The following is a 23,994-nucleotide window of genomic DNA, read 5'->3' on the forward strand; positions in this document are numbered from 1 at the left end:
TACATTTGATTTGTTTAAAACTTTTTTGGTTACTACATGATTCCATGTGTTATTTCATAGTTTTGAGGTCTTCACTATTATTCTACAATGTAGAAAATTGTAAAAATAAAGAAAAACCCTTGAATGAGTAGGTGTCCAAACTTTTGACTGGTACTATATATATATATGCCATTTAGCAGACACTTTTATCAGTCATGTGTGCCTACTAGAAGTCATTGATTTTTACACAAAAATAAACAAGTCATTGTTATTTAGAATGGATAACTTTTATTTGACCTTTGTATGAATTTGTACATAATGTAATAGTGGTGTACAATGCACAGGTCAGAAGGAGTTTTATACACAATACAGTTTGTATGATGACCAATGGTACAGTATGCAAGAAGTACACTTCATTATTTATTCTTTGCCCCCTCACCTCCCTTTCGACACTATACATCAAAACACAATAAAAGCCAATCTCTGACAACCAAACAGTAGAAAAATAATTCCTCTATAAACATGTTTGTGGACTGTGCCACAGCAAAAGCCTTCCCACATTCCCACAAACAAGATACCTGCAGGGGGTTTTATTCATAACACAATTTGCTTGAAAAAGCCTAATCTCAATCACTGCTGTGGCCAGTTTTGGTAACTACTAAACCTTCACATTGATGAAGGTGGTAAATAATAGCATTCTAACCACTGACTACCACACTAACTGCTCTAAAGACAAGATAAAGTCTTTTTGAAAGGTTTTTGTTGTGAGTTTCTCTACTGGTGACCCAGCCTGACGTCGTAGGAGACAATGTGGAAGTTGTCCCAGGCGTGCAGCTTCCTTTGGGCAGGGTTATAATCCACCATGCTGTTGTAGCGGTACTTATTCCTGAAGGGTAGCGCCACCTGCTTCCCCTGGCCAGTAGCTGTGTCGAACATAAAGTTGATGGTGGTGTTGGGAGCAGTGTAGCTGGCAACCGTGTAGAGACGGCCACAGATGACGAAAGCGTTAGCCACGCTGTTCTTCCTGATGCTGGTCTCCCAGCTCCTCTTCACCGCCAGGTTGTGTGGGTCCAGCTGGGACACCACGATGGCTCCTTTAGCCTTGTTGGTGCTGTAGACGGCCCACAGGCCCTGCTCGTCCACCCCCAGATCCACATCGGTGTAGCCGCCCCAGGAGTAGGGGAACTGGCCGTGGAAGCCGGCGTGGGGCAGGTCTCGGCGGGCGGCGATGCTCTCAGATGCCAGGTCGTACCTCAGCAGGGTGCGGCTGCGGCGGCGCTGGTAGTACAGAGAGCCGCGGTACAGAGTCGCTCCTGTACTCTCCACTGGCTCCGGCAACAGCAACACCTTGAAATAAATAATGATAATACAGTCTGGTCAATGGTCACACTTTACATTATACATCAATATGTTATCATCCCTTAATGGTTAAGGTGGGGTTGGTTAGGGGGTAAGGTAACTTGATCTTAGATCAATGGTTAAGGTTAGCCTCTAGGTCTATCCCATGCCAGTCAGTCCAGTCACCCACCTTTGAGGGGTAGCCTTTAGAGAGCTGGTCCATGTCCTCGTAACCAAACAGCTGTCTGACCTCTGACCCCACTGTATCGATGCGCCACACCATCTTCCCTCCGTAGGGCGCCACAGCCTCCGGATCCTGCATCCATACCCCATATTTACCAGCTATACTATCAGCCTTACGATGGGACACTGGCTCTCCTATTGATATCAACTCCCCACAGCCTGGGAGAGAGGAGGGGGGGGGGGAGAGAGAGAGCAGTTAGAGAGATGAAAAGAGAGATGGGTAGATGGGGGGGGGCAGTTATAGGGACAGGTCATTAGATGTCAGGGGTGACAATGCTATTTTTTACTATTGAGATGCACCCTGGAAGAGAGAGAGACAGAGGAGAGAGGTGTGTGTAGAGATAATCTGTGGTAAATCCTGTTTTTGGATAGGGGTATGGAGGGAAGAGGTAACGGCTGCTGAAAGATCTGAGAGATGATCATTTCTCATAACGGAGACAGATAGCAGGTCGACAACGGTTTGGCATCTCTGCTAATTAACAAGCCCTATGAGTGTGTGTGTGGCACCGGGTTAGTAGAAGAGCAGCTGAGCTGAGAGTCATCAGATACAGAAAGGAATCCTCCACCACTTCAAGCCTCTCACTGAGAAAATGATCAGGCTGCTGTATATTTACCTCTTCCTAAAATACCTTTAGGATATTCAAGACAGAGTGCTGTGTGTGTAAGGGCGGGGGCGTTATATAATTATATACAGGCACGGTCATCAACGATATGAATAACTCCAGCACAAACATGAATCTCAACATGTGTATTTTGTCGACGTTTCAGTTTTTCTAGATGTGACAGAAACTGCAAGGGAAATGTGCCGAGGTAAACGCGTATGGTGGAGATAATCCTATCATAGCTGTGCCCCTCAGTGTGTTCAGTAGAGCTTCAGTGGATCTCTCCCTGTCAGGCTCTTAACATATAGAAACACATGCAGTCCCTCATGTTCTGGTGTTGGTATTTGCCCTGGTATTGCCCTGGCATTTAGTGTTATTCTTGCCTGTGTATTAATAGCAATATTTGTTTTGGGGCTGTCAGCAGGGGGGAAGTGTTGTGTGTGCAGGGTCAGCTGTGCAGGGGTGGAGAAGGGGTAAATGGGTAATAGTATTGGGACTGTTGGAACCGCATCGGGTTAATGACCAATTTGATATATCCAGGTGTGTGTCTCACCTGTGCTGTCCTCAGTACTAGGAGCAGGAATCTCAGTCACCTCAGCCTTCAACTCCTGGAACCCTGCATTGCCACCATTCCGCCATGCTGGGTCTGGAGGAGGGAGGGAGGGAGGGAGGGAGGGAGACAGACAGACAGACAGACAGACAGACAGACAGACAGACAGACAGACAGACAGACAGACAGAGACGTCAGAAAACAACCGGTGGTACAACGTTGAGAAGCTCTGATTGAGACACAGGCTTTGGGGTGTCGAGTTCTGCCTCCGCCACATGCATTGCATAATTATGAGAGAGAGCTACAGAGTGGGAACTGTGCAGGCTTTAGTTCTAGCCCCGCACTAACATACATCACCTCCACAATGTAGAGCTTTGTGAGTAGATGTGTTTTACTCATGTTTATTAAAGACTATGATTAGAAAGATAGGCAAATGCACATTTTGTGGTTTTCATTCGTTTTTCATCATTACATCTCAAACAACCAGCCTAGTTTGTTCATTGCTCATGAAAAAAAGTATACTCATTGCAAGTGATTGTAGCAAAACAATACAGTCACGATTATTAAAGGAACTGTGCAACTGTAACTGTGGGTGTGCAAATGAGCTGCACCTAATAGTTTGCACATGCTAATTCTGTTTTGATTATGTGACCATGCTATATATCCCCCGGAATGGGCACATAACGCCAACGGAATGGGCTCGGGCGCATCTGATCGCGCACTAAACGGTTGAATGCAAATATCTGCTGATAAACGATTCTCCAATAAAAATAAGGATTTTTTTGTTGTTGCCTGAGTAAGCCCTGGCCTTTAGAAAAGGAGGACCTACTGAACAACCAGGTGCCCCTGTACCGACCCTCTACAACCTGCTCATCCCTGAGAGCTACCATGGCACAGCGAGTGGAGAGCTATTCCTCCAGCATGACAGCGGACCAGGAAAAGACAGGTTTCTCATCTTCACAACGACACCTAACTTGGATTTCCTGTGCCAGTCCGTGTCCTGGTGTGTACTGCCCTACAAAGGCAAAGTGCAGTAACTACTGTACGTAAAAAAAAGTTACTGCAAAATATCTAGACTGACACCAATTTCTGGTACTTCATGATATATCCTAATCGACTGGCTTGTTCTTGTGTCCGAAAAATAAATACCACATTAATCACATTATAATATGACATTTTTTTTAACCAGATTTGTAGTTACTGCTATAGGGTGGATATAAATGTTTGCCGTTTTTAATATGATATCTGAGTGAAAGTGACTAACAATATCAATGAGTCTGTAATTCGACCATGATTACTTCAAGTTTAAATAGCTGGACGCGAGACTAACTTACCAATCTAAAAAATGTTCACAGACATGGGCTAATTGAGTGACAGACATAAGAGAAAAACTGCTGATACACAATCCATGTTTTTATTGCAGCTTGTGTATTCTACTATGCTAACTCTAAACAGTAAGTTGAGACCCCAGCTGGGTTCATAAAAAAGAATCATCATCATTTTGAGGGGGTTGGGTGGAATTGATCTGCGGGGGGCGGCGCGCCGCCAGCCTTACACATAACACTGCAGACCAACTCACAAGTTCATGCCATCATAAAAGACTGCTGTCCTTTGTCTAACCAGGTGATTCAGATCTTGGGGGACAAGTTTCCCTACAAACTAGTGTCCAAGAAGATTGACTGTGAGTTAACTTTCTCAGTGGAATGACGAGATAGATGTATACCTAATCCATACATCTCTGTTATGTCTTCATGTGGGACTAAATTACTGTCCATCTTTCTCAGTGCCTGAATACCAGGGGGAACCAGACGAGATCTCTATACAGAAGTGTAAGGAAGCAGCAAAACAGGTGTGTCGTTGTGGACTGTTCTTTTCTGTGTACTGTTGTAATGAGGTCTGGATAAGAGATACGTGTAGAAATGCTCATGTGACCTGGTTTGTCCGTGTCTATTATCTCAGGTTGATGGGCCAGTCATAGTGGAGGACACATGTCTTTGTTTCAGAGCAATGGGAGGTCTACCAGGACCCTACATGTGAGTAGGCCTCTATAACCTCTCTGTAGAGCCTGTGGTCAGATTCTCTAATATGACAATTCATTTATTGAAAATTGATCTTTTTTTTTTGTGTGTGTGTAGAAAATGGTTCCTGGATAAACTTAGGCCTGAAGGTAAATCATGATTCATCTGTGAATGAATGAGTACAGTTACTTAAATGTAATGTTTTAGTGTGCAGTGGAGGCTTCTGAGGGGAGGACGGCTCATAATAATGGCTGGAACGGAGCTAATGGAATGGCATCAAACCATGTGTTTGATGTATTTGATACCATTCCGCTCCAGCTATTACCACGAGCCAGTCTTCCCCAATTAAGGTGCCACCAATCTCCTGGGTTTGAGTTTGTGTAACCATCCCTCCCTCTATCCAGGTCTGTATAAGATGTTGGCTGGGTTTGAAGATAAGTCAGCCTGGGCTCTGTGTACCTTTGCCTTCTGTCCAGGGAAAGAGGAGCCAGTACAACTCTTCAGAGGGATAACTGAGGTCAGAATATAGTTTCAAATGGAAAGTTTTTATGTAATGTGCACAGGTACAGTAAAATGCCTTTCTTGCAAGCTCCAAACCCAACAATGCAGTAATCAATATCCATGTAGCACAAGAAATAACAAAAAAGATGTACACTGCCCTACAAAGTCAAAACGCAGTAACTACGTCATTTATTTTACTGCAAAATCTGATTTCAAAGTATTTTTCTGTCTAGACAGACAGCCATTTATGATACTCCATGGTGTATTCTGATCAACTGGCTTGTTCTTGTGTCAGGAAAACTAAATACCACATTAATCCCATAATATACCTTGCCATTACAACAGATGAAAGATTTTTGACCAAATTTCAGCAGTCTTATTTTTAATTTGTATTTTATTTCACCTTTATTTAACCTGGTAGGCTAGTTGAGAACAAGTTCTCATTTACAACTGCAACCTGGCCAAGATAAAGCAAAGCAGTTCGACACAAACAACAACACAGTTACACATGGAATAAACAAACATACAGTCAATAATACAGTAGAAAACGTCTATATACAGTGTGTGCAAATGAGGTAGGATAAGGGAGGTAAGGCAATAAAGGCCATGGTGGCAAAGTAATTACAATATAGCAATTAAACACTGGAATGGTAGATGTGCAGAAGATGAATGTGCAAGTAGAGATACTGGGGTGCAAAGGAGCAAGATAAATAAATAAATACAGTATGGGGATGAGGTAGTTGGATGGGCTATGGCTAGACGCTGTTCAGGAGCCTGTTGGTGTCAGACTATTATGCTCCGGTACCGCTTGCCATGCGGAAGCAAAGAGAACAATCTATGGCTTGGATGGCTGGAGTCTTAAACAATTTTCCAGGCCTTCCTTTCTCACTGCCTGATGGCAGGTCCTGGATGGCAAGGAACTCGGCCCCAGTGATGTACTGGGCTGTCCGCAACACCCATTGTGGCGCCAAGCAATCGAGGGTGGTGCAGTGATGCAGCCAGTCAAGATGTTCTCAATGGTGCAGCGTGCTCACCCCCCTGTTTCCTGTAGTCCACGATTAGCTCCTTGGTCGTAATTCTTCGTACTGGTCCCCATGGGAATCGAACCCACAACCCTGGCGTTGCAAGCACCATGCTTTACAACTGAGCCACACTAACTCTGCATGCTTGCTTTGATAAACATGTATTTTTTTCCCCTAATTGTTTAGGGGCACATTGTAGAGCCTAGAGGCCCCAGAGACTTTGGATGGGACCCCTGTTTCCAGCCAGACGGATTTGACAAAACGTAAGCAGGACTTTTATTTTACTGGCAGGAGTCTGTGTTTTTCCGTATCACACTTTATTACTCCTTTATTACTCTCCTACTATACCACTGGGGGGCAGTAGATGACTATTTTATTTATTGACAACATCAGTATGAAGAAAACGAATGAAAGTGATTATTGCCAGCTCATTGATTGTTGCGTCTCTCATTCTCTTTCTGGTCCCTGTAGTTATGCTGAGCTACCTAAGGAGGTGAAGAACACAATATCCCATCGGTACCGAGCCCTGGCAGCCATGTCCGAACACTTCTCCTCTCAGGCCAACGACAATGGCATGCCAGACACCAAGAAGAAGAAACAGAACGACTAACCACTGATCTAGGGTCAGACCACCCTACCCCCATTCTTAACCTTTTCCATCAGGAGGATACAAAACGTATCTGACTCTGCATCTGTGGTTAGGGGCAACTTCTACCTAGTCTGACCAATCGCTCAACAAACAGTCAGGACTCAGCTAACCAATCAGACAGGGACAAACTTGTGCAGATTAGACAGTTCCACACTGGTCAGCAAGTTCTAACCTCATCTGCCAATGGTTTAGACCACACTCTGTCCTCCATAATTTGTCTTAAATAAATTGTTTTTGTACCTTATCAAAAAATAAGGATTTGGTTTATTCTCTGTTCAGAGTCAAGTCGCTTGTATCGAACACTGAATCTGCTTTTCTCAAACTGAAAGAGCTCATCAAATCTGGATTATGTGGGTTTTATGCACCAAAATGTGGTTCTAGTTCAAGACTTTCTGCTTTCTAAAGTGCAGTCCCCAAGCCAAGACTACAGTATTTGTGATTTGTGAGAGGCAGGCTCTGTGAGTGTGTGGAGTGTCCCAAGAGGAGTGTATAATAAACCACAAATATTCTGTCTTTCTGAGTTTGATCTCTTTAAAGTAGTAACTCAATGTTTTCTCTCCTGTTTGTCACATTTCCACTCCCCTTTTCTTAGTCTTTTGCCCTTATCACATCCCCCCCCTCTCCAACAAAGGTCTCAGGAGTGGAAGTGTGGACAAACAATCATGAATGCAGCTGATGGCAAAAACAACTTAACTAACAAGTCAACCTACATCTCCACTAAAATCAGTCAACATTGACCTGTGAAGGAATGTTCTTAAAATGGGCCTCTATGGTCCAAGGCCTTAGCTCTGTCTTCACATAAAGTACATGAAAGACCTGAATGGATGGAGGGCTAGTTGGTGACTGATATGGAAGGAATTCCATTTCTTCCCCTTATGAGGGTATGAGACTGAGTGATCATCATCCTCCTAGCATATTTATATATATATATATATATACATACAGTACCAGTCAAAAGTTTGGACACACTTACTTATTCAAGGGTTTTTCTTTATTTTTACTATTTTCTACATGACAGAATAATAGTGAAGACATCAAAACTATTAAATAACACATGGAAACATGTAGTAACCAAAAAGTATTAAACAAATCAAAATATATTTTAGATTCTTCAAAGTTGCCACCCTTTGCCTTGATGACAGCTTTGCACACTCTTGGCATTCTCAACCAGCTTCATGAGGAATGCATTTCCAACAGTCTTGACGGAGTTTCCACATATGCTGAGCACTTGTTGGCTGCTTTTCCTTCATTCTGCAGTCTAACTCATCCCAAACCATCTCAATTGGGTTGAGGTCAGTTGATTGTGGAGGCCAGGTCATCTGATGCAGCCCTCCATCACTCTCCTTCTTGGTCAAATAGCCCTTACACAGCCTGGAGGTGTGTTTTGGGTCATTATCCTGTTGAAAAACAAATGATAGTCCCACTAAGCGCAAACCAGATGAGATGGTGTATTGCTGCAGAATGCTGTGGTAGCCATGCTGGTTAAGTGTGCAGACAGTGTCAGTGTCACCAGCAAATCACCACCAAATCACACCTCCTCCTCCATGCATCACGTGGGAACCAAACATGCGGAGATAATCCGTTCACCTACTCTGCGTCTCACTAAAACACAGCGGTTGGAACCAAAAACCTCACATTTGGACTCATCAGACCAAAGGACAGATTTCCACCAATGTCCATTGCTCGTGTTTCTTGGCCCAAACAAGTCTCTTCTTCTTATTGGTGTCCTTTAGTATTGGTTTCTATGCAGCAATTTGACCATGAAGGCCTGATTCACGCAGATGTTGAGATGTGTTTGTTACTTGAACTCTGTGAAGCATTTATTTGGGCTGCAATCTGAGGTGCAGTTAACTCTATCCTCTAACTTATCCTCTGCAGCAGAGATAACTCTGGGTCCTCCTTTCCTGTGGCAGTCCTCATGAGAGCCAGTTTCATCATAGCGCTTTATGGTTTTTGCGACTGCACTTAAAGAAACTTTCAAAGTTCTTGAAATGTTCCAGATTAACAGACCTTGACTGACCCCTGCCTTAAAGTAATGATGGACTGTCGTTTCTCTTTGCTTATTTGAGCTGTTCTTGCCATAATATGGATGTGGTCTTTTACCAAATAAGGTTATCTTCTGTATACCACCCCTACCTTGTCACAACTCAACTGATTGGCTCCAGAGCATTAAGAAGGAAAGAAATTCCACAAATTAACTTTTAGCAAGGCACACCTGTTTATTGAAATGGATTCCAGGTGACTACCTCATGAAGCTGGTTGAGAGAATGCCAAGCGTGTGCAAAGCTGTCATCAAGGCAAAGGGTGGCTACTTTGAAGAATCTCAAATATAAAATACATTTGATTTGTTTAAAACTTTTTTGGTTACTACATGATTCCATGTGTTATTTCATAGTTTTGAGGTCTTCACTATTATTCTACAATGTAGAAAATTGTAAAAATAAAGAAAAACCCTTGAATGAGTAGGTGTCCAAACTTTTGACTGGTACTATATATATATATGCCATTTAGCAGACACTTTTATCAGTCATGTGTGCCTACTAGAAGTCATTGATTTTTACACAAAAATAAACAAGTCATTGTTATTTAGAATGGATAACTTTTATTTGACCTTTGTATGAATTTGTACATAATGTAATAGTGGTGTACAATGCACAGGTCAGAAGGAGTTTTATACACAATACAGTTTGTATGATGACCAATGGTACAGTATGCAAGAAGTACACTTCATTATTTATTCTTTGCCCCCTCACCTCCCTTTCGACACTATACATCAAAACACAATAAAAGCCAATCTCTGACAACCAAACAGTAGAAAAATAATTCCTCTATAAACATGTTTGTGGACTGTGCCACAGCAAAAGCCTTCCCACATTCCCACAAACAAGATACCTGCAGGGGGTTTTATTCATAACACAATTTGCTTGAAAAAGCCTAATCTCAATCACTGCTGTGGCCAGTTTTGGTAACTACTAAACCTTCACATTGATGAAGGTGGTAAATAATAGCATTCTAACCACTGACTACCACACTAACTGCTCTAAAGACAAGATAAAGTCTTTTTGAAAGGTTTTTGTTGTGAGTTTCTCTACTGGTGACCCAGCCTGACGTCGTAGGAGACAATGTGGAAGTTGTCCCAGGCGTGCAGCTTCCTTTGGGCAGGGTTATAATCCACCATGCTGTTGTAGCGGTACTTATTCCTGAAGGGTAGCGCCACCTGCTTCCCCTGGCCAGTAGCTGTGTCGAACATAAAGTTGATGGTGGTGTTGGGAGCAGTGTAGCTGGCAACCGTGTAGAGACGGCCACAGATGACGAAAGCGTTAGCCACGCTGTTCTTCCTGATGCTGGTCTCCCAGCTCCTCTTCACCGCCAGGTTGTGTGGGTCCAGCTGGGACACCACGATGGCTCCTTTAGCCTTGTTGGTGCTGTAGACGGCCCACAGGCCCTGCTCGTCCACCCCCAGATCCACATCGGTGTAGCCGCCCCAGGAGTAGGGGAACTGGCCGTGGAAGCCGGCGTGGGGCAGGTCTCGGCGGGCGGCGATGCTCTCAGATGCCAGGTCGTACCTCAGCAGGGTGCGGCTGCGGCGGCGCTGGTAGTACAGAGAGCCGCGGTACAGAGTCGCTCCTGTACTCTCCACTGGCTCCGGCAACAGCAACACCTTGAAATAAATAATGATAATACAGTCTGGTCAATGGTCACACTTTACATTATACATCAATATGTTATCATCCCTTAATGGTTAAGGTGGGGTTGGTTAGGGGGTAAGGTAACTTGATCTTAGATCAATGGTTAAGGTTAGCCTCTAGGTCTATCCCATGCCAGTCAGTCCAGTCACCCACCTTTGAGGGGTAGCCTTTAGAGAGCTGGTCCATGTCCTCGTAACCAAACAGCTGTCTGACCTCTGACCCCACTGTATCGATGCGCCACACCATCTTCCCTCCGTAGGGCGCCACAGCCTCCGGATCCTGCATCCATACCCCATATTTACCAGCTATACTATCAGCCTTACGATGGGACACTGGCTCTCCTATTGATATCAACTCCCCACAGCCTGGGAGAGAGGAGGGGGGGGGGGGAGAGAGAGAGCAGTTAGAGAGATGAAAAGAGAGATGGGTAGATGGGGGGGGGCAGTTATAGGGACAGGTCATTAGATGTCAGGGGTGACAATGCTATTTTTTACTATTGAGATGCACCCTGGAAGAGAGAGAGACAGAGGAGAGAGGTGTGTGTAGAGATAATCTGTGGTAAATCCTGTTTTTGGATAGGGGTATGGAGGGAAGAGGTAACGGCTGCTGAAAGATCTGAGAGATGATCATTTCTCATAACGGAGACAGATAGCAGGTCGACAACGGTTTGGCATCTCTGCTAATTAACAAGCCCTATGAGTGTGTGTGTGGCACCGGGTTAGTAGAAGAGCAGCTGAGCTGAGAGTCATCAGATACAGGAAGGAATCCTCCACCACTTCAAGCCTCTCACTGAGAAAATGATCAGGCTGCTGTATATTTACCTCTTCCTAAAATACCTTTAGGATATTCAAGACAGAGTGCTGTGTGTGTAAGGGCGGGGGCGTTATATAATTATATACAGGCACGGTCATCAACGATATGAATAACTCCAGCACAAACATGAATCTCAACATGTGTATTTTGTCGACGTTTCAGTTTTTCTAGATGTGACAGAAACTGCAAGGGAAATGTGCCGAGGTAAACGCGTATGGTGGAGATAATCCTATCATAGCTGTGCCCCTCAGTGTGTTCAGTAGAGCTTCAGTGGATCTCTCCCTGTCAGGCTCTTAACATATAGAAACACATGCAGTCCCTCATGTTCTGGTGTTGGTATTTGCCCTGGTATTGCCCTGGCATTTAGTGTTATTCTTGCCTGTGTATTAATAGCAATATTTGTTTTGGGGCTGTCAGCAGGGGGGAAGTGTTGTGTGTGCAGGGTCAGCTGTGCAGGGGTGGAGAAGGGGTAAATGGGTAATAGTATTGGGACTGTTGGAACCGCATCGGGTTAATGACCAATTTGATATATCCAGGTGTGTGTCTCACCTGTGCTGTCCTCAGTACTAGGAGCAGGAATCTCAGTCACCTCAGCCTTCAACTCCTGGAACCCTGCATTGCCACCATTCCGCCATGCTGGGTCTGGAGGAGGGAGGGAGGGAGGGAGGGAGGGAGGGAGGGAGACAGACAGACAGACAGACAGACAGACAGACAGACAGACAGACAGACAGACAGACAGACAGACAGACAGACAGACAGACAGACAGACAGACAGACAGACAGACAGACAGACAGACAGACAGACAGACAGACAGACAGACAGACAGACAGAGACGTCAGAAAACAACCGGTGGTACAACGTTGAGAAGCTCTGATTGAGACACAGGCTTTGGGGTGTCGAGTTCTGCCTCCGCCACATGCATTGCATAATTATGAGAGAGAGCTACAGAGTGGGAACTGTGCAGGCTTTAGTTCTAGCCCCGCACTAACATACATCACCTCCACAATGTAGAGCTTTGTGAGTAGATGTGTTTTACTCATGTTTATTAAAGACTATGATTAGAAAGATAGGCAAATGCACATTTTGTGGTTTTCATTCGTTTTTCATCATTACATCTCAAACAACCAGCCTAGTTTGTTCATTGCTCATGAAAAAAAGTATACTCATTGCAAGTGATTGTAGCAAAACAATACAGTCACGATTATTAAAGGAACTGTGCAACTGTAACTGTGGGTGTGCAAATGAGCTGCACCTAATAGTTTGCACATGCTAATTCTGTTTTGATTATGTGACCATGCTATATATCCCCCGGAATGGGCACATAACGCCAACGGAATGGGCTCGGGCGCATCTGATCGCGCACTAAACGGTTGAATGCAAATATCTGCTGATAAACGATTCTCCAATAAAAATAAGGATTTTTTTGTTGTTGCCTGAGTAAGCCCTGGCCTTTAGAAAAGGAGGACCTACTGAACAACCAGGTGCCCCTGTACCGACCCTCTACAACCTGCTCATCCCTGAGAGCTACCATGGCACAGCGAGTGGAGAGCTATTCCTCCAGCATGACAGCGGACCAGGAAAAGACAGGTTTCTCATCTTCACAACGACACCTAACTTGGATTTCCTGTGCCAGTCCGTGTCCTGGTGTGTACTGCCCTACAAAGGCAAAGTGCAGTAACTACTGTACGTAAAAAAAAGTTACTGCAAAATATCTAGACTGACACCAATTTCTGGTACTTCATGATATATCCTAATCGACTGGCTTGTTCTTGTGTCCGAAAAATAAATACCACATTAATCACATTATAATATGACATTTTTTTTAACCAGATTTGTAGTTACTGCACTTTGCCTATGTAGGGCAGTGCAGACGGATCATTCAAAGCGGCCCCACCCTCGTTACGGCAGTCGTACACCATTTTGGGTCTGCGACAGTCGACCGTGATTCCAGCAGCCTGTATTTTACTGCCCTATAAGTCTGAGGTAAGCATCAACAATTAGCATACTATTGATGTTGTATAAAGGGTTCATTTTCAAAATGACAGTAATGTCGAGTTGAACATGCAATTCATCTTATGTCTTTATATTTAATCTTTTTTAGGAGATACAGTACATATAGTACAATCATGCGTTGGAGGCAGTGTTGGGGACTCTGAAAATATAGTTTACCAATTACTTCACACTGGAAGAAGTTTAAGCTACCCTTAAGAAAAACAGTACACTTAGCTAAAGTTACTTTGAAAAAGTTGTTCACTACATCTAAACTATATCTAAATCAGAAATTTCTACAAATTGTAGGAACAGATCACTCTCGAGTCAGATGTTAACAGAATGTATAATTTAGCCTATTAAACACAAAAACTATGTTTCAAGTGAGAATTAGGCAGGTCTGATGCCGAAAAATGAAGGAAATTATTGCTTACTTCTACAATATTTTATTTTATTTTTGCAATAAAATGTCTGTGTAGTTCTAGTAGTTAGCTATAACGCTACATGGCAAAAACTCTATTAACTACTACCACCAAGATTTGAATTGAATTCCTCAGTGCCTCTACCACTAAGCCACTGCAAAATATAATTCAATTACTAGTTGAATTACATGTAGTGCACTACTCCCCGACGCTGATGTAGAGAGATGCTATGGAGATCTGGAAAAGCTGATAATCCCCACATCCTCTGACGAACAGGAGCTGCGCAAAGTTGTGATCCACTTTGAGGGACATACATTGGGCACTGGAGATCACTTTGAGGGACATACATTGGGCACTGGAGATCACTTTGAGGGACATACATTGGGCACTGGAGATCACTTTGAGGAGTCTTCACCAAAAGAGCACCGGCATTTGCCATAGGTATGTTTATTTTCGAAATGTGGAACTACTACGATGCTGTCAAGCAGCAAGACTTTGTGGAGATCAATAAAGCAGTGAAGGATTGGCATCGGGCCTTCAGGGCACTTGCTGGTCCCACAAACCCCACGGTTTTGGAGTTAATCGATGCCCTGCGACAACAACATGCTCTGACTGAAACTGAACTGGAGCAGTACCTCGCTGGCAACCTACCACCACCAGAGAGTCCGCAGTAGCTTGGAGAAGGTAAAGCGGCTTGTGGAGTACTACCACAATCTACCCCTAATGTATTACCTGAGACACAGTGCCTACACATTCCAGCTGCAGGTGTGATGACTGCAACACAGCAACCCTCAGGAGCAGATTGAGCACCTCCTAGCACATCTGTCCATGACACTGGACACTGCCCACTGGACAAAGACTGGTTGAATCAACGCTGCTTCCACATCATTTCAACCAAAAAATTAAATGTGATGACGTTGAATCAAAGAAGGAAAAGTGATTGGATTTGCAAAAAGTCATCAACGGAAGGGAATTTTGTATTTTTTTCACCCAACTTTGAACCTAAACCCAATGACATGGTTACCCAATAACATGGTGACATATTTTGTTGATTTCACATTGAGTTCACATTAGTTGACAACTCAACCAAAACTAGATGTTGAAATTACTTCATGGCCTAACTAGTCTGCTTGTATTTGAAATCTATCTTATGGCATATTTTTCTAATTATACTAATTTTGTGGTAAAACTGGGATATTTGTTATTTATTGGTTCACTTTATTCATTCTGTTGAAATTATATTTGTACACACACATGCAAACACATACTCAGTGGTACCACAGAAGCTTACCTCTCAAACTGCCAGTGTCCCCTTGTCTTCCAGCACTGGATACCAGGTGAGAGGGAACACCAGCATCTGCAAACACATCATGGATGTAGAATCACACACACTTTTTAACATCACAGTACAATGGACACACTGACTGGCAGCACCAACCCTGACCATGCAGTGACCACCGAGCCCAGAGCGGCCTACATCAGCCAGCCATGGGGTCTCTGTGTGTGTGTTGGGAGTGGTGAGGGGGTCTCTGGCAGCACTACTGACAGCAGGGAATGTAAGAGGAGAAAACAAACACTCCTGAGTGGATTCCCAGCTGCTGTGGAGTCTGCCGGACTGTTGAACACACACACACGCAACCTTTAGTCTTGAAGCCCCAGACCTGCCTTGCTACCACAGTTAGCCATTCCTCATACCAGTTTAGTTCAACTGGAACAAGGCCAAAAATTCACCCAAGCCTCACCCATCACTCCCCCTCTCCTCTGCCCCCCCCCCCCCCCCTCCATCCCCTCAGAGAACCATTACAGTTGAGAGATTCTAAACTAAACACTTCACCCGTGTTGATAAACAGCAGCAGTGACTGGGTCTATAACAGTGATGGATGCTAACATGTTAACAGCCTCATAAGGGGGGGGGGGGGGGGGGGTGTGAGTGCGAGAGTGTGTGTGTGTGTGTGTGTGTGTGTGTGTGTGTGTGTGTGTGTGTGTGTGTGTGTGTGTGTGTGTGTGTGTGTGTGTGTGTGTGTGTGTGTGTGTGTGTGTGTGTGTGTGTGTGTGTGTGTGTGTGTGTGTGTGTGTGTGTGTGAGAGAAGAGTTTACTGGCTCCTAATGAGCCATAATGATGCAGAACATGTTAGTCTCAGCCTCTGGAAACTGATGTTGATTTCCTATTTTGATGGAGACCCTAATGGAAAAAATACTATAGTATACTATGGTATAAGTACTATAGTATTCACTGTAGTGTTTTTGTAGACTTTACTGTAGTATTCACTGTAGCATACTGTAGTATTACAGTTAACTATAGTATAAATACCATATTAAAGGAAAACTGTAGATTATACTGTAATAATGAATGTAGTAGTTTTGGGGATTGTAGTACACTGAAGTATTTACTGCAGTGTTTTTGCAGACTGTAGTATACTGTAATATTTACTGTAGTGTCTTTGCGGACATCACTGTCGTATTTACTATAGTGTTTTTGTTTTTATTATCTTTGACATAGAAGTGGAGGCTTTCTCCTTCAGGAACCCTACTGGAGAAATACTAAAAGAGCACATTTTCCAAAACCTGTAAGTAGGTAGGTAAGTAGATAAGACTTGGGTCTGAACGAATATTTCAGAGCTTGTACTCTCTTCTATAAACTGTAGGGAACACAATATATGGTCTATGTAGGTTTCTCACTTATGGGTGGCACAAATTGCGATATGGGGGAGGGGAATGGACAGAGTACATGCACATTTAATAAAGTAGTATTTACTATAGTTAAAAAAGTGTAGTGTTTTTGTTGTGAATAATACTTTAGTATTTACTATAGTATTCTATAGCAGGGTTTCCCATTTGGGTTTTGTCCTAGCACTACACAGCTGATTCAAATAACCAACTCATCATCAAGCTTTGATTATTTGAATCAGCTGTGTAGTGCTGGGGCAAAAATTAAAACATACACCCAGGGGGGCCCCAGGACCGCGTTTGGAAAACACTGTTCTACAGTATACTACAACATTCTATAGTAAGTACTACACATGTGGGGAGAAGGAGTGAGTTTGGGGTAAAGTTGGGGGAGGAGGAGGAGAAGTGTGAGGAGTGAAGGGTGGGAGACCAGAGTCACGTTCAACAGGCATAAACGGAAGAAAAGAGTTGTACTGCCTGAATTTGCCCAATAAGAATGGTCATTTACATTTGCTTCTGTTCATGTCTTGTATGACCTGGGTCAATGGATGCTTTCTAGGCAGAAGGGTATGGGAAGAGGAGGGTGGTGGGGTGAGGAGGGGTGAGGGAGGGTGAGGGGAAAGAGTCTCGCTTCCCTGAACCACAAAACAGTTCCCAGGGGGCAAGGTCATTCATCATCTCAGGTAAACAAGGGCACATTGTTTTGTGTGTGTGTGTGCGTGTGTGTTTGATGAATATATGGGCAAATCTGGCATAACATCATGACCACAGCAAGTCCTCACAGACTGAAACACCAAAGCACTCTACCCATGCTCCCTGAGGATGGCCCAATCAAGCCTTCTGACCCTGCGCTATTAGAGTTATTAGAGCTGAGAGGAGATAAAAGGCTCATATTTGGCTGAAGGTCTCCCTCAGTCTCAATCTCTCGGCACAGTCCACCTTCACGTTGCTGTGTAGCGGAGCTGTTGTTCTTGGATGCAGCCATACTCACCATGGGTCTGTTTGCTTGGCTGTTGTTGATAGCATTTATTCCACAATAACAGTGCATTTTCCTAAGCCATTAGACAACTTGCGTAACAGAATCTATTTAGGGGGAGGTGAGTCAGTAACTAAACATAAGTAAACTAAACAAAAAGAAGAAGAAACTATACTATGGAACAAAGATAAATTATACAAAGAATGATAGTAAAAAGCTCTGGAGTACCTTAAATGAAATTCTAGGCAGAAAAGCTTGCTCAGCTTCATCCTTCATTGAGGGTGATGGCTCATTCATAACAAAACCCTTTGATATTGCCAACCACTTCAATAACTTTTCTGTTGACAAGATTAGACAACTTAGGCATGACATGCAAACACCAAATGCTGAGCCTTCATATTCATGCATAACGGACCAAATAATGAAAGTCAAGCACTGTAGCTTTGAATTCTGCAAAGTCAGTAGTAATATTTTCACCTCTTCCACACTATCTATAAAAACCACCTGGAAGTGACAACATGGATGGTAAATTATTGGGGTTGGTAGCGGAATACATTGCAACTCCTATTTGCCACATCTTCAATCTAAGCCTAGAAGACGGAGTGTGCCCTCAGGCTTGAAGGGAGGCAAATGGCATTCAGCTGACCAAAAATCGCAAAGCAACCTTTAATAGTTCCAACAGCAGACCAATCAGCCTGTTACTGGTGCTTCGCAAACTTTTAGAAAAAATCTTGTTCGACCAAATACAATGTTATTATACAGAAAACAAATTAGCAACAGACTTTAAGCATGCTTATAGGGAAGGGCACTCAACATGCGCGGCACTGACACAAATGACGAATGATTGGATGAAAGAAACTGATAATAAGAAGACTGTGGGAGCTGTTTTGTTAGACTTCAGTGCAGCCTTTGACGTCATCGATCATAACATATTACTGAAAAACATAGGTGTTATGGATTAACATCCTCTGCCTTATCATGGATGGACAATTACCTATCTAATAAAACACAGAGGGTTTTCTTAAATGGAAGTTGAATGCTGTGTGTGGTGTACCGCAGGGCAGCCGGGCTTGGACCATTATTGTTTTCTGTGTTTACTAATGACCTTCCACTGACCTGTGTGTCCACGTACGCGGACGACTCAACAGTATACAGTACACGTCGGCTACCACAGTAAAATAAATAACGGACAACCTTAACATAGATCTCCAATCAGTTTTAGAATGGGTAACTAGCAATAGGCTGGTACTAAATCTAAAACATTTTTGGGACTAAACCAACCCTAAACCTCATATGGATCTATAATTGAATAACCTGGCTATTGAGCAAGTTGAAGAGACTAAACTGCTGGGTGTCATGCTAGATAGCATGGTGTCATGGTCAAAACATATAGAGTCAATGGTTACTAAAATGGGAAGAGGTTTGTACATGATAAGGCTTTGCTGTGCTTTCTTGATATCTCAGTGAACCAGACAGGTCTTACAGGCCCTAGTTTTGTCGCACCTGGTCTACTGTCTAGTTGTGTGTTCAGGTGCGGCAAAGAAGGACATTGGCAAATTGCAGTTGGTCAAAAACAGAGCAGCACGTATTGCACTTAGATGTACACTGAGGGCGAATGTCAATGACATGCATGTCAATCTCTCCTGGCTCAAAGTTGAGGAGAGATTGACTGCATCACTAGAGATCTTTGTGCGAGGTGTTGATGTTATGAAGGTACCGAACTGTCTGTTCAAGCAGTTGGCACTCAGTTCAGACACTCATCGGTATCACACAAGACATGCAACCAGAGGTCTCTTCACAGTCCCCAGGTCCAGAACAGAGGCTGGGAAACACGCAGTATTAAATAGAGCCATGACTAAATGGAATTATCTGCCACCCCAGGTAACTCAAGCTAGCAATAAAACCAGATTCAAAAACCAGATAAAAGAACACCTTATGGCACAACGGGGACAGAGGTTTCCAGAAACAATATGAGTGGCATCAAACCAACGTCATTGTGGAGGCACAATGTTCACATCAGATGCCTGATTCTGACTGGCCAGCCCTTTCTAACCACTGTTTAACCAGGAAATCCCATTGAGTTAAACAATAAAGAGAGACATTAAAGCATGGCCTGTTATAACATGGCCTGTTTTGATGTTACCCAGTAAAGAGCCTACTGTATTTGAACTAGTCTAGTAAAACTGAGCTCTATCAGCTGAGGTCAGGAGGGGATTTATGGTGTGTTTGTTAAGTGGTTGGCTGTTAAAGCCAGGAACCCACCCGCAAAGGACCCCTTTACCAAGCCTCAACACACTCGTGTGAGCACATAACACGCGCCAATGCGCACACACACATACACACGCACACACACAAACATATGGTTTAACGGTTTACTCCTCTCTTCCCTTTTTCATGTGTTTCCTCCTCTCTGAATGTGATTTATTTAAAGAGACCAGCAAATTTGATAAAAGTGTGGCGGTATACAGTAGCAAGCACAGCGGCATCTAGTGGTCAAAAACGGGTACTTTCATGCAAATTGATGGTAAACAATCCTAGCGACTTCTAATTTAGCTGGGGGGGGGGGGTCACCAGATTCAAAGGGAATATAAGGCATAGTATGGAGAAGCAACACCCCTAGCCACAGCCCCATACTACTTGTCAAACATAGAGAAAAAAAGAACTGATACTGTATACTGTTGTTGGGGTGGGATTGGCATGGGGTGTGGGGGGTCCGCTTTTGACCATTTTGTTGGGATTCCTCATGTCTTACTTATTTATAGGAAGAAGTTCGGTCCAAATCAGAAATTATTTCTTAACAATCTAAAATGGTTGGTGTCGAAATCCTTGTTCTTGTGCTTTTTGAGGTGGAACAATGTTTTAGCCTGCAAGTGCTAACATGAGGATCAAACCAGATGCCACAGAGCCATGCAGGGAAATGATTAACTTCTTTTTAGGTTTAGAGTGTGTTGAAGGGCAGCACTGGGATAGGGGATGGGGAGGTAGTGGATGGGGAGTTGGGGAAGGAGGATTTACGTGGTGGTGGTGGAGGGCAATGTCAGCTTTACGAGACAACATAAATCCCCCTCCCCTCCCCACACAAACACCCTTGATGGTCTGAGTCAAACATCATCAAAGCCCTAAGGTAAGATGGAAATGGCACTCTAACATGTCTTGCTTGTCTTTTCTCACGTCGGCATCACGTCCCCCCGTCCCCCCGGTAATGTAGAGGGAAGTTAAGGGAAGCACCATCATAAAGAAGGCTCTGGTTGTAAATAAAAGACTAACCCTGGCTGTCACTGGCTGTCCTCTAGAACCTTCTCCCTCCCTCCACTCTTTAAACAGATAGCTGAGAAACCTGACACTACTTCGACCTCCTTGTGTTGCCCAAACACAGACATGCACACGAACACACCCACACATATCCACAAAAACACTTCTGTGGAATCCTCTCCGTTACAGGAAAGTGCCTCATCATTGAGTGTGTGCGTCACATTTTTACTCAGCTCTTCCAGTTAACTCAGAATCTCCTGACTCTCCTACAAAACCACAAGACACTTGATGTACAGCAAACATACAGTTGAAGTCGGAAGTTTGCATATACCTTAGCCAAATACATTTAAACTCAGTTTTTCACAATTCCTGACATTTAATCCTAGTACAAATTCCATGTCTTAGTTCAGTTAGGATCACCACTTTATTTTAAGAATGTGAAAGGTCAGAATAATAGTAGAGAGAATGATTTATTTCAGCTTTTATTTCTTTCATCACATTCCCAGTGGGTCAGAAGTTTACATACCCTCAATTAGTATTTGGTAGCATTGCCTTTAAATTGTTTAACTTGGGTCAAACGTTTCAGGTAGCCTTCCACAAGCTTCCCACAATAAGTTGGGTGAATTGTGGCCCATTCCTCCTGACAGAGCTGGTGTAACTGAGTCAGGTTTGTCGGCCTCCTTGCTCACACACGCTTTTTCAGTTCTGCCCACAAATTGTCTATAGGATTGAGGCCAGAGCTTTGTGTTGGCCACTCAAATACCTTGACTTTGTTGTCCTTAAGCCATTTTGCCACAACTTTGGAAGTATGCTTGGGGTCATTGTCCATTTGGAAGACCCATTTGCAACCTAGCTTTAACTTCCTGACTGATGTCTTGAGATGTTGCTTCAATATATCCACATACATTTCTATCCTCATGATGCCATCTATTTTGTGAAGTGCACCAGTCCCTCCTACAGCTAAGCACCCCCACAACATGATGCTGCCACCCCCGTGCTTCACGGTTGGGATGGTGTTCTTCGGCTTGCAAGCCTCCCCCTTTTTCCTCCAAACATAAAAATGGTCATTATGGCCAAACAGTTCTATTTTTGTTTCATCAGACCAGAGGACATTTCTCCAAAAAGTACAATCTTTGTTCCCATGTGCAGTTACAAACCATAGTCTGGCTTTATAATGCCGGTTTTGGAGCAGCGGCTTCCTCCTTGCTTAGCGGCCTTTCAGGTTATGTCGATATAGGACTCGTTTTACTGTGGATATAGATACTTTTGTACCTGTTTCCTCCAGCATCTCCACAAGGTCCTTTGATGTTGTTCTGGGATTGATTTGCACTTTTCGCACCAAAGTACGTTCATCTCTAGGAGACGGAACGCATCTCCTTCCTGAGCGGTAAGATGGCTGCGTGGTCCCATGGTGTTTACACTTGCGTACTATTGTTTGTACAGATGAAAGTGGTACCTTCAGGCAGTTGGAAATTGCTCCCAAGGATGAACCAGTCTTGTGGAGGTCTACAATTAATTTTCTGAGGACTTTGCTGATTTGTTTTTGATTTTCCCATGATGTCAAGCAAAGAGGCACTGAGTTTGAAGGTAGGCCTTGAAATACATCCACAGGTACACCTCCAATTGACTGAAATTATGTCAATTAGCCTATCAGAAGCTTCTAAAGCCATGACATAATTTTCTGGAATTTTCCAAGCTGTTTAAAGGTACAGTCAACTTAGTGTATGTAAACTTCTGACCCACTGGAATTGTGATACAGTGAATTATAAGTGAAATATTCTGTCTGTAAACAGTTGTTGGAAAAATAACTTGTGTCATGCACAAAGTAGATGTCCTAACCGACTTGCCAAAACTATAGTTTGTTAACAAGAAATTTGTGGAGTGGTTGAAAAATGAGTTTTAATGACTAAGTGTATGTAAACCTCCGACTTCAACTGTATGTCTCCGAGCAGGACTGGAGAACACCACCACATGCCACAGTCTGTCTATAAGTGGTGTAGGTCTCAATCAGGAATCATATGAGCTTTCTCTCCCCCGTAGGAGAGAAGAAGGAGGACAGAACAAACAGATGTTTTTACTTACCTCCGGCAAGTCGCAGACCACTGTCCTGTAGTGGGACGCTGGGAGGCACCAGAGGGGGTTGCGGGTAGCAGGGTCTGCTCTTCAGTCTCTCCGTCTCTCTCCTCATCTCCTCCACCCTCCTCTGCAGCCCCTCCACATCTCTCTCCAGATGCTCTTTCTCTCCCTGCAACAGGCTCCTCTCTCCCATGGCCTGGGTCAGAGCCTCCTGCAGACCAGCCTGGGACCCAGCCCCAAGCCCAGGACCCCTTGTCTCCCCTCCAGTCAGCCTGGCCACCAATACCTCCAGCAGGCTGAGTCTAGTCTTGAGCCCCTCCATCTCTGGTCCTCCGGAGGCTGTAGGGGGGCAGCTGGTCTCGCTGGGGCTGGGCACGGTGAAGGTGTACTGGCAGTGCCCGCTACGGTCGTTGCCTCTCCAGAGAGTGGCACGGTCCTGCCCCTCACCATATTGCAGCAGACAGAACACACAAACATTAAGCAGCAGCCACATGGTGGATACAAACACAACCACACAAGTGGGCTACACACAGATGTAGACTAGACACGGTTCTTCTGGTCTCGCTCACTCTCTTTGTCTCATCAATGTCTCTCCTATTTCACTCTGTGTTTCAGCTCTTCTTTCTCTGTCTTGCTGTGGTGATTGCCCCTTTATCACTTCACTTAGTTCTGGCCCAAATGTTCTCCTTCTCCTTATTTCTTATTGTTATTTATCTTACTTTATTTCCCTAATGTGTTACTGCTGTCTTGCCGTCTGCCTCTCTCCCTCTCTTCTCTCTGTTCTGGTCTGTTTGTTTCTCAGGTCAGGGTCCTCAGGTCTCTGAGTCCCTCTCAACAGTTCAGGGATATTTATACAATCTGGGAGGGAGGGAAAGAGAGCGAGGAAAGTGAGGAGAGGTGAGAGGGGGGCAGGGAGAGAGGGAGGGAGGAGAGGAAAGAGAAAGAGGGGGAGGAAGAAAAGGCAGGAGAGAGTGTGTTTTTCTGGGATTGTCTCAACAACAAATACATTCCAGCGCCCTAGGAGTGTTTGTATGTATTTGTGTTTGCACGTGCTTGCTGATGTGTGCGTGTGTGTGTGTGTGTGTGTGCATGCATGTGCAAAGAGGGTAAGCAAGGAGAGGGTGGCTCTCAGTTTCCTTTGCCCTCATCCTTTTGAAATCTGTTGATGTTTCTATATCCAGTAGCCCTCTCTGCCAGCAACCACAGG

At 44.0% G+C, this 23,994-nt stretch overlaps 3 protein-coding genes across 3 annotated transcripts; 1 reads left to right on the top strand and 2 right to left on the bottom strand.

Moving 5' to 3' along the window:
* Positions 1–244: 244 nt before the first annotated feature.
* Positions 245–3,007, bottom strand: LOC123729808 (myocilin). The gene is made up of 3 exons (XM_082967990.1): positions 2,716–3,007; positions 1,508–1,719; positions 245–1,326 (listed from the first exon to the last, which is right to left on the bottom strand). The coding sequence occupies exons 1-3, from the start codon at positions 2,996–2,998 to the stop codon at positions 754–756; spliced, it is 1,068 nt and encodes a 355-aa protein (XP_082824116.1). The 5' UTR covers positions 2,999–3,007; the 3' UTR covers positions 245–753.
* Positions 3,008–4,316: 1,309 nt separating this feature from the next.
* Positions 4,317–7,415, top strand: LOC123729809 (inosine triphosphate pyrophosphatase-like). Its single transcript, XM_045705907.2, has 7 exons — positions 4,317–4,393; positions 4,497–4,561; positions 4,672–4,745; positions 4,848–4,879; positions 5,135–5,247; positions 6,440–6,516; positions 6,725–7,415. Exons 3-7 carry the CDS (start codon positions 4,720–4,722, stop codon positions 6,861–6,863), a joined length of 387 nt encoding a protein of 128 aa, XP_045561863.2. The 5' UTR covers positions 4,317–4,393; positions 4,497–4,561; positions 4,672–4,719; the 3' UTR covers positions 6,864–7,415.
* A 2,066-nt stretch (positions 7,416–9,481) lies between these two features.
* Positions 9,482–23,624, bottom strand: LOC106584271 (myocilin). Its single transcript, XM_014169326.3, has 5 exons — positions 22,794–23,624; positions 15,108–15,173; positions 11,954–12,046; positions 10,745–10,956; positions 9,482–10,563 (listed from the first exon to the last, which is right to left on the bottom strand). Exons 1-5 carry the CDS (start codon positions 23,278–23,280, stop codon positions 9,991–9,993), a joined length of 1,431 nt encoding a protein of 476 aa, XP_014024801.3. The 5' UTR covers positions 23,281–23,624; the 3' UTR covers positions 9,482–9,990.
* Positions 23,625–23,994: the final 370 nt, after the last annotated feature.

The sequence above is a fragment of the Salmo salar genome, chromosome 23 (genome assembly GCF_965601325.2).
Source record: "Salmo salar chromosome 23, fSalSal1, whole genome shotgun sequence".
NCBI classification, from domain to species: domain Eukaryota; kingdom Metazoa; phylum Chordata; class Actinopteri; order Salmoniformes; family Salmonidae; genus Salmo; species Salmo salar.